This window comes from Mirounga angustirostris, unplaced genomic scaffold (genome assembly GCF_029215605.1).
Source record: "Mirounga angustirostris isolate CCGP_5_RB_7025 unplaced genomic scaffold, mMirAng1.0.hap1 SCAF_11, whole genome shotgun sequence".
In the NCBI taxonomy this organism is placed as follows: Eukaryota; Metazoa; Chordata; class Mammalia; order Carnivora; family Phocidae; genus Mirounga; species Mirounga angustirostris.
In genome coordinates this window covers 82,696,532-82,714,365 of record NW_026991719.1, presented here as the reverse complement: position 1 = coordinate 82,714,365, position 17,834 = coordinate 82,696,532, and the positions used below count along the sequence as shown (strand labels likewise).

The window sequence follows — 17,834 nt, the reverse complement described above, 5'->3', positions numbered from 1 at the left end:
TCTGGGTTTTCTTTTCTGTTCCATTGATCTATGTATTTTTGTGCCAGTACCATACTGTCTTGATCACTAAAGCTTTGTAATATAACTTGAAGTCCAGAATTATAATGCCTCCAGCTTTGCTTTTCTTTTTCAAGGTTGCTTTTGCTATTTGGGGTCTCTTGTTCCATACAAATTTTAGGATTGTTTGTTCTAGTTCTGTGAAAAATACTGTTGGTATTTTGATAAGGATTGCTATAATATGTAGATTGATTTGGGCAGTATGGACATTTTTTTGGGGGGGCAGTATGGACATTTTAACAATATTTTTTCTTCCAATTCATGAGCATGGAATGTCTTTCCATTTCTTTGTGTCATCTTGAATTTCATTCATCAGCATTTTATAGTTTTCAGAATAGAACACTTTCACCTCTTTGGTTAAGTTTATTCCTAGATATTTTGTTTTTGGTGTAATTATAAATGGGATTATTTTCTTAATTTCACTTTCCACTCCATTATTAGTGTATAGGAATGCAACACATTTCATACATTGATTTTGTATGCTGCAACTTTACTGAATTCATTTATTAGTTCTAGTAGTTTTTTGGTGGAATCTTTAGGGTTTTCTATATAGAGTATCATGTCATCTGCGAATAGTGCAAGTTTTACTTCTTCACCAATTTGGATGCCTTTTATTTCTTTATGTTGTCTCATTGCTGTGGTTAGAACTTCCAGTACTATGTTGAATAAAAGTGGTGAGAGTGGACATCCTTGTCTTGTTCCTGACCTTAGAGGAAAAGCTCTCAGTTTTTCCCCATTCAGTATGATGTTCACTTTGTCTTACTGATGTGACATATCATGTTGATTGTTTCACAAATACTGAGCCACCCTTTTAATTCTTTTTTATGACTGAATTGTGTGAATATATTACCAAGCTAAAAAATATAAAATACGTTGTGTTTAAGTTAAATTCAAATGTAAATAGAACTTATGTGTTGTGAAGCTGCTCAGGAAACAGCACCTGATCACAAACTGATCACCATCTTCATAACCAGGTGAGGATATCCTCTGTCAAAAACTCCATTATAATAAGGTTAAGGTTACTTCTGACTATATGTAAGCAGAATAAGCAGGAGTCAACTAAATTTCTGCTCCTGGGGCGCCTGGGTGGCTCAGTCAGTTAAGTGTCTGCCTTTAGCTCAGGTCCTGATCCTGGGGTCCTGGGATCCAGCCTCTGTGTCTGGCTCCCTGCTCAGTGGGGAGTCTGCTTCTTCCTCTCCCTCTGCCCCTCCCCCTGCTTGTGCACACGTGTACTCTCTCTCTCTCAAATAAATACATAAAATCTTTAAGAAAATTTCTGCTTCCAACTTTGGGCAGAAAGAAGGTTTGTTTGTTTGTTTGTTTTAAGATTTTATTTATTTATTTGACAGACAGAGAGAGAGAGAACACAAGTGGGGGGAATGAGCAGGGAGTCTGATGTGGGGCTTGATCCCAGGACCCTGGGATCATGACCTGAGCCGAAGGCAGACGCTTAACAGACTGAGCCACCCAGGTGCCCCCAGAAGGTGTATTTGTAAGCCAATAAACAAATGGTTTCTTGTGAGCTTCCAAGATTTCTGGAGATGCACAATTAAACATTAACAGAAGTCACTGCGGCAGAATGAGGGTGGGCACCTGCTTGCTACCCTAGCACCTAACTTCCTGAGAAAGTAGCCTTTCCCTTCCACACACACATTAGAAAGAGGAAAGGGATAAACCATCCTTTGTTAAGGAACATAAGAGTGGTTGAGGCCCCATGTGCCTCAATGACCATCAGAGACAGAGATGGGAGAGTTCACTTCCAGCTCACATGGTCTCAGATGCTGTGTGGTCAGAGCTGGGCCTCAAGGAATGAGCAGTACAAGGATCTAGGAGGAAGAGGAGGCCAAAAGAAGGCCACTTTCATCCCTTACTAGGTCTTCCTTACCAAATTATTTCCTCTTCTCCTTTATGGGTGAGGATGTTCCTGCCTTATTTGAAAACCTGTAACAACCTGCCTAAAGACACCTTGCAAGGGAGATCAATTGTCTTCATTCTCTCCCCCATTGTGCTGCAGACACACTCATTATCTCTAAATCTATAACTAGAATCAAATCCCAGTATGCCAGGTGGGAGGAAGGACACTGAAATTATAAAATCAAATAGTTCATACACCAGATGAATTGCAGGCTTTTAAATATATATATAGTTATAACAGGAAATTAAAAATTACCTATTTCAGTCTCCTTTTTGGTTGAGGTCCCAAGACAATAGGTTTCAATCACTGCCGAATTCTGAATTGTAATGCAAGGTGATGAAAGCAGGTCATACTTGGATGAGTACTGAGTTGGTTACCTTTAGATAATTACACATTTTCAGCCTACAAAAGGCATTTGAGAGGCCAGAAAGATTGTTGGAGATTAGAAGAGGATTTCTAATGAGAAATGTTGGCATTTCATGAGTGCTTCTATTATAGAGAAAGAGTAGGTGTTTTCTGTCACCTCATACCAAAGGCAAAAACCCTCAGTGGGTCTATTCAAAGTCCCTGGAACTTGTTAACACTGCAGGTATCTAAATCTAAAAGGTAAGACCAGCTAGCTACTTTGACATAAAACTGAAGAACATTTGGGGAGAGACTGGACTCCTTGAATTTGGGAGTTAAATTGTACAAATGATGTGTGAGTGGTTCCCATAGACATTACATGGGCCATACAGGAGACAGAACTAGTTTGTGGTTATTGATCTAGGTCATGATAGTCTTCTGGGGGATCAAGGAGACCTTAGCAGAAACAACCTGGATATACTGCTAGAAGTTTAAAGGCTAATGAAGGAGGGACGCCTGGGTGGCTCAGTTGGTGAAGCGTCTGCCTTTGACTCAGGTCATGATCCCAGGGTCCTGGGATCAAGTCCCACATCAGGCTCCTTGCTCAGTGGGGAGCCTGCTTCTCCCTCTGCCTGGTGCTCCCCCTGCTTGTGCTTGAGGTCTCTCTCTCTCTGACAAATAAATAAATAAAATCTTAAAAAAATAAAGGCTAATGAAGGAGTCGAAAGTGACTAGCTCAAGGATATGTATTTGCCCATTTCAAGAGAAGAGCAGGTAAGAGATTCTCAACAATGGGGGACTCCCTATAGAACCCATAAAGGAACCACACAAAGGAAGGAGTTAACTTTAAATACCTTCACAGCCTAGAAAGTGCCAGTACTAGATGGCCATAACAGTACCAGTTATATAAGATTTTAATTTCTTATTTTCTTTCTGCCTTCATCAAATGGAAACTTTTGTTTGTTTGTTTTTAAAGGTTGTTATTTATTATTTATTTATTTATTTATTTATTTATTTATTTATTTATTTATTTATTTATTTTAAAGGAGATAGAAGTTTATTGAATACACTGCAAGGGAGTGGTGGACAGGACAGTAAAGGAGAGGCTGTCTGTCTAAAGTTTATTTATTTCTCAACACTCAACACGGGGCTTGAGCTCACGTCCCCGAGATCAAGAGCTACATACTCCAACTTAGCCAGCCAGGCACCTCGAATGGAAACTCTTTTGTGACTTGAACTGACAGGAGGATATTTTTTTACCTATAGGGCAAGCAGGAAAGTCATGGGACATACCCTAAGTTTCACTCAAGGGACAAACCAAAGGGCAGGTTTGCGTGGGTAGCAGGTAGAAAAAAATGTTTTATTATTGTCTCCTACAAATCCTACTTGTTCAATGTATTTGCTACACTGGCAAAAATCTTGAGAATATGTGTGAGAATAGGTCCTAAGAATATTAGATAAAGGTGGGAAGGGACATAATTTTAGCTACTTTTGTCAGGCATACTTTCAAATCAGCTCCATTGCATTTGCTATTCCCTCTGCTTGGAAAACTTTATCCTCAAATATCTGCCTAGATCACTCCCTTATCTCCTTCAGATGTTTCCTCCTGAGCCTTCTCTTGTTTTTCTAACAAGAATGCAAGTTCCATGAAGACATATATATATATATATTTTTTTTTTTTTGCTGTTGTATGTAGTGCTGTGATTCCTTGACTCTTAGAACAGCACCAGGTGTATAGTACATGCCAAATAATTTGTAATAAATTCAGCTGAATTTATCAATATTTGTGCACATAGTAGAGATTTTAAATTCTTTTTTTTTTAAGATTTTATTTATTTATTTGAGAGAGAGAGAATGAGAGGCAGAGAGCATGAGAGGGAGGAGGGTCAGAGGGAGAAGCAGACTCCCTGCTGAGCAGGGAGCCCGATGCGGGACTCGATCCCGGGACTACAGGATCATGACCTGAGCCGAAGGCAGTCGCTTAAACAACTGAGCCACCCAGGCGCCCCGAGATTTTAAATTCAACATGCTATCTCATTCAGCTGGACTCTAATTGTTTGCTCAGTTGGTTGAACTATGGCCTCCTGCTGGATCACACTAAAAAAAGTTGGTATATCAGAAATTGCTTATGAGGCGCCTGGGTGGCTCAGTCTGTTAAGCATCTGCCTTTAGCTCAGGTCATGATCTCAGGGTCCTGGGATCCAGCCCCATGTCATGCTCCCTGCTCAGCGGGGAGTCTGCTTCTCTCTCTCCCTCTGCTCCTATCCATCCCCTCCCCCCCCCCGCCCCGGCCGTGCTCTCTTTCTCTCTCCAATAAAAAATAAAGTCTTTTTAAAAAAGGAAATTGCTTAGTATGATGTAAATAATCTAGAGAGTTATGGAAAAGGAAATGTTGGAATGTGCTTATCATGTATTACATACTCATGTACTCCCTAACCATGTCTAAAGAGAGGGATAGAAGATGTTATCTTTAACAGGAAATTGAGCAATAAATAAGCAAGCATATTTTGAAAATCTTATAATGGTTATTATCATTAGGCTGAGAATGCTGGGAGTGGTTCTTAAACTTGATACAGCCTCTTGGTTTCAGTAGTGATGCCAGGATCTCAGGGTAGGATAAACTAAGAAGCTGCATTTAACCACCAAAGACAAGGAAGGCTTAGTTATCTTTACATGAATCAAGAATGTCATGGTAGACAGAATAGTTTGAATCAGGAATTTTTGTCAGTAGCTAACTGATCTTATGAAACTATGGCAGAGAGAGTATACATGTTTAACAAATTCTGTTGCATTTCGTCCTAGGTTCATACTTATGGATTGCCTTTCTCAGACAGCCAAGCAGTTGACTGATTTGTGGCCATTGGAATGTGAGCAAAAAACTCCAGCATAATCTGCCATGAGCCTTCTCTCTCCTTCCATCTTCCAGCTGGATGTAAGCACCCAAGGCAATTTTGAAAGTCACACATTGAAGATGGTGGAGGTTCCTGCCAGGTTCCTGCCACCTTGCTCCCTGAATGACTGCATGGAACAGATCCCACTCCCTCCCATCTGTATTGCACTGCTAGCTGAGTGAGAAATTTTCAGTTTGCTAAGCCTCTGAGATTTGGGAAATGTTTTTAGAAGTACTTAGCCTATAATAAAAAAATAAAAATAACAATAAAAGTACTTAGCCTATGTGATGAGGATTGAGTAATGTATAGTATTGTTGAATCACTATATTCTAAACCTGAAACTAATAAAACACTGTACATTAGTTATACTGGAATTAAAAAGATTAAAAAAAAAACTAAGAAGGAGGGAAGAAAGAAAGAAAGAACCTCCAGAACAATAAACTCTAGCTACTTATGTAAAAAAAAGTACTTAGCCTATCTTGACGTATAAGTATTACTAGGAGAACATGGATAGGTGACCCACTAAATTCCTACTTGATTTGAGTTATCTTAAAACCCTAAGTATGGCAAACAGAGAACTGATATGAGCCACTAGATAGTCTGGATTCTCTCTTCATTACCAGACCTGAAAGTTGAAATATTATTCTCAGAACCCCTTGAGTCAGGCAGGACCTTGCAATAACATCACAAGTAGGTATATGAATATAGGTACTATGAATATTCTTCTTCCCCAAAGGTCTTGCAGCCACAGTTGAATATCATTGATCCTAACTGATAGATGAGAAAGCTGAGACTCAGAAAAGTTTTCCAAACCACATACCTAGTAAATAGCAGACCTGGGATTCTAGCTTGTATTCCTTATTCTTAGTCACAAGACTGGTTGTTACAAACTTTTGTCATATGATACCCATACCTTGTCATGCATAGGTGGAAATTCATTCAGCAATACCTCTTAATAGGGAGGGATGTTGGAGATAAAATGCTTCCCCTTTGGGCTGAGAGGCCTAGTTCTGGAAGTCACATTAATTTGCTGATTTCCAAGTTAGCATAACATAAATAAATGAGAAAAAATATTGAATGACACATTTCTTCTTTTCAGATTTGACATATCAACTTTATCATATATTAAAAGACTTTTTATATCTAAATATGTCCATGCTACTGTTTATATATTTTTCTATTATTGGAAGATGACCAAACTATTTTATTTATTTATAGTAAATTGTTCCATCTGGCTATTGATGTTTTCCTTTTTAATACCCCAGAAAGAAACTCTATACCCCTTAGTAGTCACTCATTCCCATCCCCTCCCAGCTACTAGCCCTATTCTACTTTTTGTCTCAACAGATTTGTCTATTCTGAATATTTCATATAAATGGAATCATACAATATGTGGCCTTTTGTGTTTGGCTTTCATTTAGAATAATGTTTTCAAGGTTTATCCATGTTGTAGCATTTACCAGGACTTCATTCTTTTTTTATGTGTATTGAATATTCTATTGTATGAATATACCACATTTTGTTTATTGGTTTGTCAGTTGATTGACATTTGGGTTGTTGGCACTTTTTCACTATTATGAACATTTGTGTACAAGTTTTGTGAACATAGGTTTTCAATTATCTTGAGTATATTCCTACAAGGGAATTGCTAGATCACATGGTAACTCTATGTATAACTTTTTGAAGAAGTGCCAAATTGTTTTCCATGGCAACTGCATGGTTATATATTCCCACCAGCAATGTATGAACATTACAATTCTCCACATATATATATATATTATATATATATATAATAGCCTTGCTAGTGGATGCAAAGTGCCTAAGGGACACATCCCCAGTGGTTCTGCTTTTGTCTAACCTTTCTGCAGAAATTGGTCCTCTTCACTGGTTTACTACTGGCCCAGATTCTGCCATTCACTTGGAAATATTTAGCCTAATGGTCAGAAGCCACTTACATTTTACATTGTTCTCTACACACATCCTGCTGCTTTCCAAAAGCAATACCTGGGCCCTGGCGTCCTTCTCAGATATCCTTATCAGAAAGGATCTGAATAGGTCATTTACATGAAGCTATACTTGACTAATTGTGATGAGTGTGAGAAACTTCCAAAAATGAGAAAAAGAGAGAAGACACCCTATGTGAAAGACTCACAGAGTTTTCAGCTTCTTTCAGTTTATGGAGACCCCAGGGGCTTTGTCCTTGAGTACTGTGACAAGACAGCTGTTTTTGTATTTTTCCTTACAATAAACACTGTCCCTATTTGCAACTATTAATATAGCTATTCTCACCAAATTGATCTACAGATTCAAGCCAATACCAATAAGAATTCTTGCAGGCTTAAAAAAAATAATCAGCTGATTCTAAAGTTTATATGAAAATTCAAGGGACCTAGAATACCCAAAGCAATTTTTTTTAAAGATTTTATTTATTTATTTGAGACAGAGAGAATGAGAGACAGAGAGCATGAGAGGGAGGAGGGTCAGAGGGAGAAGCAGACTCCCTGCCGAGCAGGGAGCCCGATGCGGGACTCGATCCCGGGACTCCAGGATCATGACCTGAGCCGAAGGCAGTCGCTTAACCAACTGAGCCACCCAGGCGCCCATACCCAAAGCAATTTTAATAGAGAACAAAGTTGCAGGAATTTCCCTACCTAGTTTCAAGACTTACTATAAGGCTATAGCAATCAAGATAGTTTGATATTGATGAAAAGACAGACATATAGATCAATAGGGCAGAATAGAAAGTACAAAAATATACCCACATATGAGTACTTGATTTTTGACAAAGGTGCAAAGGTTATAGGAAGAAGAAAGGAAAGTCTTCTCAACAAATGGTGCTGTATTAGTTGAATATCAATATGGAACGAAATGAACACCAGAGTTTACTTCATACCTTACACAAAAATTAACATGAGATGGTTCATAAAACAAAATGAAAAACCTAAAACTTTAAAACTATTAGAGTAAAATATAAGAGAAAGTCTTCACAACCTTGGATTAGGCAGCACATTATTTAAATAGAACACAATTATAAAAGGAAAAGTGGATTAAATGGGTTTCATGTAAATTTAAAACTTTTGGCCTTTGAAAGAAACCATTAAGTAAATGAAAAGGCAAACCAAGACTGAGAGAAAGATTTACAGCATATATATCACAGAAAATTGAATATAGAATTTATAAAGAAATCTTGCAACTCAGTAGTAAGAAGATGAACAATGAAATTTTCAAAAATTAGCAAAATATTGGGGCACCTGGGTGGCTCAGTTGGTTAAGTATCTGCCTTTAGCTCAGGTTCTGATCCCAGGGACCTGGGATTGAGCCCCAAGTTGGGCTCCCTGCTCAGTGGGGAGTCTGTTTCTCCCCCTCCCTTTGCACCCCCACTCATGCTCATGCTCTCTCTCTCAAATAAATAGAAATCTTTAAAAATATTAGCAAAATATTTGAACAAATTATTTCACAAAAGAAGATATATGAATGACTAATGAGTACATGAAAAGATGCTGAACATCATTAGTCGCCAGAGAAATAAAAATTAAAGCTACAAGATAATATACACTTTTTAGGACGGTTAAAATTTCCAACAGACACATGAAAAGATGCTCAACATCACTTGTCATCAGGGAAATACAAATCAAAACTACAATGAGATATCACCTCACACTTGTCAGAGTGGCTATAATCAACAACACAAGAAACAACAGGTGTTGGTGAGGATGCGGAGAAAGGGGAACACTCTTATGTTGTTGGTGGGAATTCAAACTGGAGCAGGCACTGTGGAAAACAGTATGGAGGTTCCTCAAAAAGTTGAAAATAGAATTACCTTATAATCCAGCAATTGCACTGCTAGGTATTTACCCAAAGAATACAAAAACACTATTCAAGGGATACATGCACCCCAATGTTTATAGCAGCATTATCTACAATAGCCAAACTATGGGAAGAGCCCAAGTGTGCATTGATTGATGAATATTTGTCAATGCACAAATATTATGAAACACACTTTATGGCTTTATTTGTAATAGTCAAAAATTGGAAAGTATCTAAGTGTCCATCAAGAGATGAATGGATAAACATTCACCATATCATGGACTACCACTCACCAGTAGAAAGGAATATGCTATTATTACATGCAAAATCATTATGTTGAATGAATGAAGCCAGAGAAAAATAGAGTACATGCTCTGTGGTTCACTCTATATAAAAAATATTGCATAAAGCAAAATATAGTGACAGAAAGCAGACCAGAGGTTGCTTGAGGATGGGGATGGAAGGAGGGATGGATTACAAATGGGAAGAAAGAGACTTTTAGAGATAATGAAAGTGTTTGCTATTTTCATTGTGGTCATGATTTCATAGGCTTAAATCTATGTAAAACAGATACATGTAAAATGAATTGCATGGTTTATGTACTTTTTAAATTTTAATTTATACCTTAATGAAGCTAAATAATTACTCACATGTAGACACAGACTGAAAGGACTGGAAGTGATAATGTGTTTTGGTATTTTCTTCTCATGATATTTGGTTTGTTTTACTTTCTTCATTATAAGTTCATTTTTTTTTTCCTTTGGTGGCCTCCTTAAAGACTCCCTCAGTGATATCTTCATTTTTTTGTTACTTGAGGGTGAAAACATATGCTCTGAAAGGCTCTTCTCAGAGATCTCCTCTTTCTCTTTTTAATTACTAGGCTTCTATCCCAAGCCTTGCTTCAAAAATCTATGCAAACATACACATTTTCCTTGAGAAACTAAACAAACATGAACACATAAATGACTGATAGGGATGAATGCATTAGTCCTTTTTGTTGTTCCTGGTTGATTCACTTTTCTTTTGTTTTCATATTTCTCTAATTTTCTTGCCAGTCTCTTTAGAGACTTCCAAATAATAGATCTCCATTGTCACCTTAAAAAGTCAGAATGTACTGCCCACCTAGACTAACACTTGCATGGGATGTGTAAGTTAATGGAAGTGTTCACTAAAGTAACTCAGTTCTTGGGATGCCTGGGTGGATCAGTTGGTTAAGTATCTGCCTTCGGCTCAGGTCATGATCTCACAGTCCTAGGATAGAGTCCCGCATCGGGCTCCTTGCTCAGCGGGGATCCTGCTTCTTCCTCTGCCTGCCACTCCTCCCTGCTTGCTCTCTCTTTCTCTGATAAATAAAGTCTAAAAAAAAAGTAACTCAGTTCTCCTTCAATCACCTTCTGACTCGGTGACTTTTACTTTTTCCCCTGGCTATTACTTTTTCCAGAAAGTTCTGTTCTCACTCCTCCACCCCTGCTGAAACATCCAGGAAAGGGTGCTTTCTTGTCTTCAATCATGTTCTGATCATGGTCCCTGAAATTTACTGCTTCTAGAAAGTTCTGTACTCATACCCCACCATCAGAGAAACTTCCAGGAGAGGGGTCTTAATTTGGTTCTCCTTCAACCAATCACACTGTGACCTTGTTCCCTGAATTTTACCACTTCCAGAAAGTTCTGACTTCATCATCCCACTCCCTCAGAAACACTAAGGAGAGGGAATTTATTTCAGTTCTTCAAAAAATCTTATTCTGAACCCCAACGTTGGCCTTTACTTCTTTTGGAAAGTCTGTCCTCATCTACCACCACTCCCAAAGAACGCTGATGAGGAGGCTTCCTTCAGTTCTCCTTCCACCAGTCAAGTTCTGATCTCACCTCCCACCCACAGATTTTTTAAAATTGAGGCTATCTTGAGAAATCTGGGATTGGTGTATGGAAAGGTATAGCATTGATTTTCAGAAGGACCAAAAGGCCTTTCATGAACATCACTCAATCAGCTAGCCTTTATGAAGTGCCTATGAGTTCACCACCTTGCATTTCCAGATCAGACTCTCTAACATTCCCTTCCTCTAGACAGAAGCTGAAAGATCATTCCAGCTCCAAAATGTTATAAGGGGCACAGAGCTCTCCTTAAATGTTTGCCAATTAAACATGCAGGGATTCTGATGACTGAGGTGTGAACAAGAAATAAACAGTGATTTTGTATAAGTTGTACATGTTTGTAAATGTACACCACTGGTAACCAGCACACACATATTTCCAAATCATGCCTTGTGGAGGCACTGTGGTAAGGAGAGAAGCACCCCGAACTGGGAACTGTGGTCCCAGCTCTACCACTAACTGGCTATGTGACCTTGGGGAAACCATTTCCCTACGTAGTTTCCTCATCTGTGAAATGAAGTTTGAAGAAGTGACTTTTTAAATTTGTTCTTAGTTTAAAAAAATTGTTTATTTAAATTCAATTTAATTAACATATACTGTATTGTTAGTTTCAGAGGTAAAATTCAGTGATTCATCACTTGCATACAACACCCAGTGCTCATTACATCAAGTGCCCTCCTTAATGCCCATCACCCAGTTACCCCATCCCCCCACCCACCTCCCCTCCAGCAACCCTGTTTGTTCTCTAGAGTTAGTCTCTTATGGTTTGCCTCCCTCTCAGTTTTCTTATTTTATTTTTCCTTCTCTTCCCCTATGTTCATATTTTGTTTCTTAAATTTCACATGAGTGAAATCATATGGTATTTGTCTTTTTCTGACTTATTTTACTTAGCATAATACTCTCTAGTTCCATCCACATCATTGCAAATGGCAAGATTTCATTCTTTTCTTTTTTAAAAACATTTTATTTATTAGAGCACAAGCAGGGGAAAGGGAGAAGCAGGCTCTCTGCTGAGTGGGGAGCCCAATGTGGGGTTTGATCCCAGGAGCCTGGGATCATGACCTGAGCTGAAGGCAGACGCCCAACCAACTGAGCCACCCAGGTGCTCATTTCATTTTTTTTGATGGCTGAGTAATATTCCATTATACACACACGTGGGGTGCATATATACAAACACATATATGTACATATAGATGCACCCCACATTTTCTTTATCCATTCATCTGTCAATGGACATCTGGGCTCTTTCCCTATTTATTTTTTACTTAATCATTTCTTTTATTATTATTATTATTATGTTAATCACCATACATTACTTAATTAGTTTTTGGCTCTTTCCCTATTTTGGCTATTGTGGACATTGCTGCTATAAACATTGCAGTGCATGTGCCCCTTTGAATCACTATGTTTGTATCTTTGGATAAATATCTAGTAGTACTATTGTTGGGTCATAGGGTAGGTCTGTTTTGAGCTTTCTGAGGAACCTCCATATTGTTTTCCATGGTGGCTGCACCAGTTTCAATTCTTTTACCCTGCAACCTAAATTTAGAAATACATTTTATAAGGCTACAGTATCTCCTACATGTCTCCTACTAAAATAAGTTTCTCAAAATAATTTATTAAAAAGATTTTATTTATTTAGAGTGAGCTGGGGGCGGGTAAAGGGGCGGAGGAAGAGAATCTTGAGCAGGCTCCCCACTGAGCAGACTGCTCTTGTGACCCATGAGATCATGACCTGAGCCAAAACAAAGCGTCAGACACTCAACCGACTGAGCCACCCAAGCACCCCTCAAAATAATCCTTAATGCTACTCATGGGCAATGGACTATGATGTTGTTTAAAATTGCTTGTGACCCGCAAAACTAATTTCAAGAGCCATAATGGGTGGCTATTGTCACTTTGAAGAATACTGGATTATCAGGTTAAGATTTCTTTCTGCTCTTTCCTAAAAAGTTAAAGTGTCTGCATTGAAAATATACAAAAAAAATTTAAAAACAGCCTCAATCTTTATCTTAGACCTTCCTCAACCTGTTACCAGGTACATAAGTCAAATATTCTGTTATCTCCAGATGACAGAGTCTTAGAGAAAATGGCCCAGGCCAGATATATAGTAGGGGGTAGCTTGGTACTTATCATCTCTGAACTCCAGTACCCTCATCTACCACTATCCTTACCACTCTTCTAATCAGTCTATTTTAAGGTCTTGTACTTTTCCTTTTTAATGTTTTTGCCTGTCAAACTCAGGTAAGCATTCATCTGGTTATTTTACTTTATCATTCACATTTAATATGACAACACACACGTATGTACATATAGATACATACATACATACATACAACAGTGGCCTCAGATTACAGGTGTACCTTAGATTTACCTGGAAAGCTTGTTAAAAATGGCAATTCTGGAGTGCCCATTTGTGGGTCTGGAGGATAGAAGCCAGATGTTTTATATTCTCAAAAAGCTCCCCTCCCAAAATGTTCTTATGTAGGTGGTGGACTCACACTCCTTGAAAAACAGGACATACATTCTTAAAATTATACCAGATGTTGAGTTATGAGTATGATCCTTCCTTGCTCATTGGATGGGAACAACAATAAAAAACAGTCAAAGACTAGAGATCTTGAGTCCAGGGAGCTAGGAGAGGAAAGGTAGTATTAAAAAATAAAGACTAGGGTGAGAATGGAAGATTGCTTTTTAAACTGCTTTATTAATTTCACATTATGAAAGGAATAGTTTTTCCTAAAACTGAGTGAAATTGTCCTACTGGACAGAAAATTTTACACTGAGACAAAACAATATTTAATTACAAACTGGTAAGTGGAAACACCAAAAGGTTTACAGAAAAAGTAAATCACAAAACTACAAGCTTGTAGAGCAGAGGTCACATTATTGACCTCGGAGAAAACCTTAGGATTCAAGGTATAAGGCAAAAGTCATAATGATTATCAGGTTCAGGAGTTTGGAAGCGCTTATGATGCCTCATTTGCTGCTCTTTAGTCTTTCTCCTGACTTCCATCATCTGCCCTACAAACTTTTCCTCATCATCTCCCACTTCATTGTGATCAATATGCCTGCTGGGTATGGCCCACCGAAAATTAGGGACAAGTCGTCTCATTCGCCCCAGCCTGACATTTCTTCCATGCTTCTGGCCTTCACCCCCTCTCGAATTGCGTGATTCCTCTTCATTCTGCACGGGGCCCTGTCCTCCTTCCTTTTCCTGCTGGGCATTTTCCATGTTGACATTTTTCACCGCTTGTTTCTGTTTGGACGCCATTGCTCCTAGAGGTAAGAGACCAGAAAAAGGGCTATTTTCTTGGTGGGACGATCAGCACCGAGGACAGAGGCCCTACTACGCACCTTTCAAAATTCAGAGCCCTGGATTTCAAATGCTTTTTAAAATTTTACTCTCCCACTGGAGAGGCTCCCTACGCTCTTCAGGGGGCTCCCTGTCCGAGCCCTCTCCACCCCCCCCCGCCCCGCCCAAAGCCCACCATTTTCCCTGCCTATCCCTGCCCAGGCCTCTGCAGGCACCAAGATGGAGGACGGGCTGGCGGGTGGGGGTGGGTGGCGGGAGGGAATTTGGGGTCTCAGGGCTTTCCATACGTTCCCTTCGGCCCCCACTGTCCCCCGCACCGACCTGGGCCTATCCTTGCAGTCTCCTCCTCCTCCCGATTCTCGCCGAAGAGTGCGCCGCCGCGACACTTAGACCTGCACACCTGCAGAGGGCCGGGGTGAGGGCAGCGGGGGCTGCTGCAGCCGAGCGCTCCCCGCCGACCCGACGCTACCCAGCCCCTCCCGGACCCCCCACGGCCGCCTCTCCCCCACACCCAGCCGCCCCATCCCCCGTGCTGACCACCATTTTCTACACCGAGAAGGACGGGGGCGGGGCGGGGGGCGCAAGAGGCAGGTGTTTCCGAAGGGTCATCGCCTCGCCGCGGGCCAGCCCTCCGCCTAGCATTTTCTGCGGCCAAACGCGGGCTGCGGTGGGGCGTGAGGGCTGCGGTCCTTGCGCCGCTTCGCCGCGGGGCAGCCGGTCCCCCAGCAAGGCTCCGCGGGCCGCGTGGGCTCTCCCACACCAAGCCCAGGGAACGCTCCCCTCCTCCCGGCCCCCTACCTGCTTCCCGTCCGCCTCCGACTCTTTGCGGCTGCCTCTGGCCCGCACGCCCTCAGGTCCACCGGGAGCAGGCACCGAGAAGCAAGTGAGCGAAGGCCGGCTCTGACGCTGGAGCGAGGGCGCGAGTCCGCGTTGGCGGGTCACGTGAGGCCTTCGTCACGGCGAGCGGCACCGCCCCCATCCCGTGCCGGCTTCAGCCCGCGCGGGGGCGCACAGCCGGCTGGCCAGCGCAGCTCCCTTCTGCTGCGGCGTCTTTAACAGCACCAGCCTGGGCTCCGTGGCTCTCCCTTCTTTGTGTATTCCTGGGCCTTTCTCTGCGGCTGGGGAAGGGCAGTATCTTCTCAGGGACCTGTTGGCCGTTCCGTTCTTCTCTGGGGCCTTGCCTCTTCCTTTCCTTTGCTCCCGGGATACATCCCTACCCCCTCCATGACGCCGGCGCAAAATTTAAGGGGGTGCAGAAAAACCTCAGTAGTGAAGATAATCGTATTTTAATGCAATATTTTAAAAAACAAAATTAATGCAAAAACATCTATGAGCAAGATGTCACAAACACCCTGCTCCCAACCTGTGGTCCTCCTGGCTACCAATGTTCACCATTTTCTTTACCAAAATGTGTATGTGGGGTGGGGGGGCAAGAAAGGAGATGGAATTTTTTCGAATTCTTAATACCTTTTTGTTTTGTTCCTTTTTCGATTAGAATTGTGTTCTCTTTGTAGTTTACATTAACTTTATTTTAACTCTTGTTATGGAAAATTTCAAACATATGCAAAAATAAAATAGTATAATGAAAGCCACTGTACTCATCACCTAGCTCCAACATTTAACTCATTGCGTGTTATTTCATGTATATTCTTACCCACTTCCTACTCTTAGAAATTATTTTTGAAGCAAATCCCAGTCGTAATATAATTTTGTGCGTAAGTATTTCAAGGTACATGTCTATAAGGACTCTCATATTTATATATTTATATAATTTATATATATAATATATGTATATTTATATCACAACATTTTCACACCTAACAATTAATAATTCCTTAATACTGTTTTATGTCCAACCCGTGTTCAAATTCTCAATTCTGTCATAGTTTTTTTTTTTTTTTAATAGTTTGTTTGGATCAAGTTCTAAATAAAACCTAACATGTATTGCTGCTTTCAGGATACTCTTTTTGTCTTTGGCTTTGACAATTCGACTATGATGTGTCTTGGTGAGTGTATTCTGCAAGTTCATATCTGATGTTGAACTTTTCTATTGAATTTTTAATTTCAGCTACTGTACTTTTTAGCTCCAGTATTTTGTTAGTTCCTTTTAATAATTTCTTCCTGTTTATTCATTTTCCATATTTGGTGAGACATTATTCTCCTGGTTTATTTTACTTCTTTGTCCATGGTTTCCTTTAACTCTTTGAGCATATTAAAGACAGTTGACTTAAAATCTTTCCCTAGTAAGTTCAGCTTCCTCAGGGACAGTTTCTACTAATTTCGTTTTTGCTGTGAATAGGCCATACTTTCTTTGCATGTTTTATAATTTTTTGCTGTTGAAACTGGACCTTTTGAATATTATAATGTGGCACCTCTAGGAATCCTATTCTTCCCTCTCCTCAGGATTTTTTGCTGGTTGTTGTGGGCTGCTGTTTGTTTGTTTAGTGACCTTTTGTGAAGTCTGTATTCTTTTATCATGTGTACCACTAAAGTCTGTGGCCTTAGCTTAGTGATCAGCTGGTGTTTTGACCGTTAAATACCTGGAGCCAGTAAAAGAAAAAAAAGAAGAAACACTCTCAGTTTTTGCAAATTGGTCTGTGCTGGGGAACTCATTCACTGCTTATCCAGACCGTTTTCAACTCTGCATTAGTTTTCACTTCCTATTTGCACAGAGTCTGAACGCCAGCCAGAGGTGAAAGGCCTCCTCAGGCCTTGGAAGCACTTGCATCCCATTCTGGGCATATGTGTGGTCTTCTCAATCTCCCTGTATATTGGGGAGCTTTTAAAATCTCTTATTCTCCCATGTATCTCCTTTTCCAGCCTCTTCCTCCCAGCTTTCTCATTCTATTTATTGTTTGTCCTCAGTACTGTCCTTTGCCCCAGCCTGCTAGGTCTAATACCCAGGCCTTTAAATGCTTTTGGCAAAAGCCACTCCACTCCTGGGAAGGCTCTGAGGCAAAATATAGAGAAACCTTGTGCTCTCTGTGAGAAGGACCTGACAGATGGTAGAGACCCATAGACACAGTTCTTTGAGAATAAGGTCCATAATGTTTCTTCTGGTACTAGCAACCTTCATTAACCGATCTAGAGTGTTGGTGATGGTGGGCTGGCAATTTAAAATGCCATGGCACTCTCTTACTGCAATTCAGGAGCTTTTCTCTTCAACTAGTTTTCCTCTCGTTGTTGTAAGTTTTTATTAGATTCCAGAGTCCTGCAAAAGTTGATTCTGACCATTTTTGGCATGGAAACTTTGAGTTCCCTACTCTGCCATTTTTCGTGATGTCATCTCTCTCTTTATATTTTTCAATTCTTTACAATGTAATGGCAGTATACAATTACTTTAAAAAATTATCCCCTTTAAGGGGCACCTGGGTGGCTCAGTTGGTTAAATGTCCAACTCTTGGTTTCAGCTCAGGTCATTATCTCATTGGTTGTGGGATCAAGCCCCATGTCTGGCTCTGTGCTCAGTGGGAAGTCTGCTTGAAGATTCTGTCCCTTTGCCCTTCCCCCCACTCATGCACTTACTGAAGACTCTTATGTTGGGAGCTCCTTGGTTCTCATTTTTGGCCGCCTTCCCCTTTCATGCCATGATCTCTGCTTAAGCAGCCATCTCATCTATACCTATATCTTC

General features: G+C 40.3%; 1 protein-coding gene across 3 annotated transcripts; it reads right to left on the bottom strand.

Moving 5' to 3' along the window:
* Positions 1-13,574: 13,574 nt before the first annotated feature.
* Positions 13,575-15,149, bottom strand: BEX4 (brain expressed X-linked 4). 3 transcript variants are annotated; one of them, XM_064574423.1, is made up of 3 exons: positions 15,002-15,149; positions 14,525-14,603; positions 13,575-14,192 (listed from the first exon to the last, which is right to left on the bottom strand). In XM_064574423.1, the coding sequence occupies exon 3, from the start codon at positions 14,159-14,161 to the stop codon at positions 13,802-13,804; it is 360 nt and encodes a 119-aa protein (XP_064430493.1). In that variant the 5' UTR covers positions 14,162-14,192; positions 14,525-14,603; positions 15,002-15,149; the 3' UTR covers positions 13,575-13,801. The 3 variants fall into 3 exon arrangements, with proteins under 3 accessions (XP_064430493.1, XP_064430492.1, XP_064430494.1); XM_064574422.1 differs by having other exon boundaries at positions 13,575-14,166; XM_064574424.1 differs by lacking the exon at positions 14,525-14,603 and having other exon boundaries at positions 13,575-14,166; positions 15,002-15,139.
* Positions 15,150-17,834: the final 2,685 nt, after the last annotated feature.

Coding starts and splice junctions, on each gene's coding strand:
- BEX4 (XM_064574423.1), bottom strand. CDS start 14,161: ATGGCGTCCAAACAGAAACAAGCGGTGAAAAATGTCAACATGGAAAAT.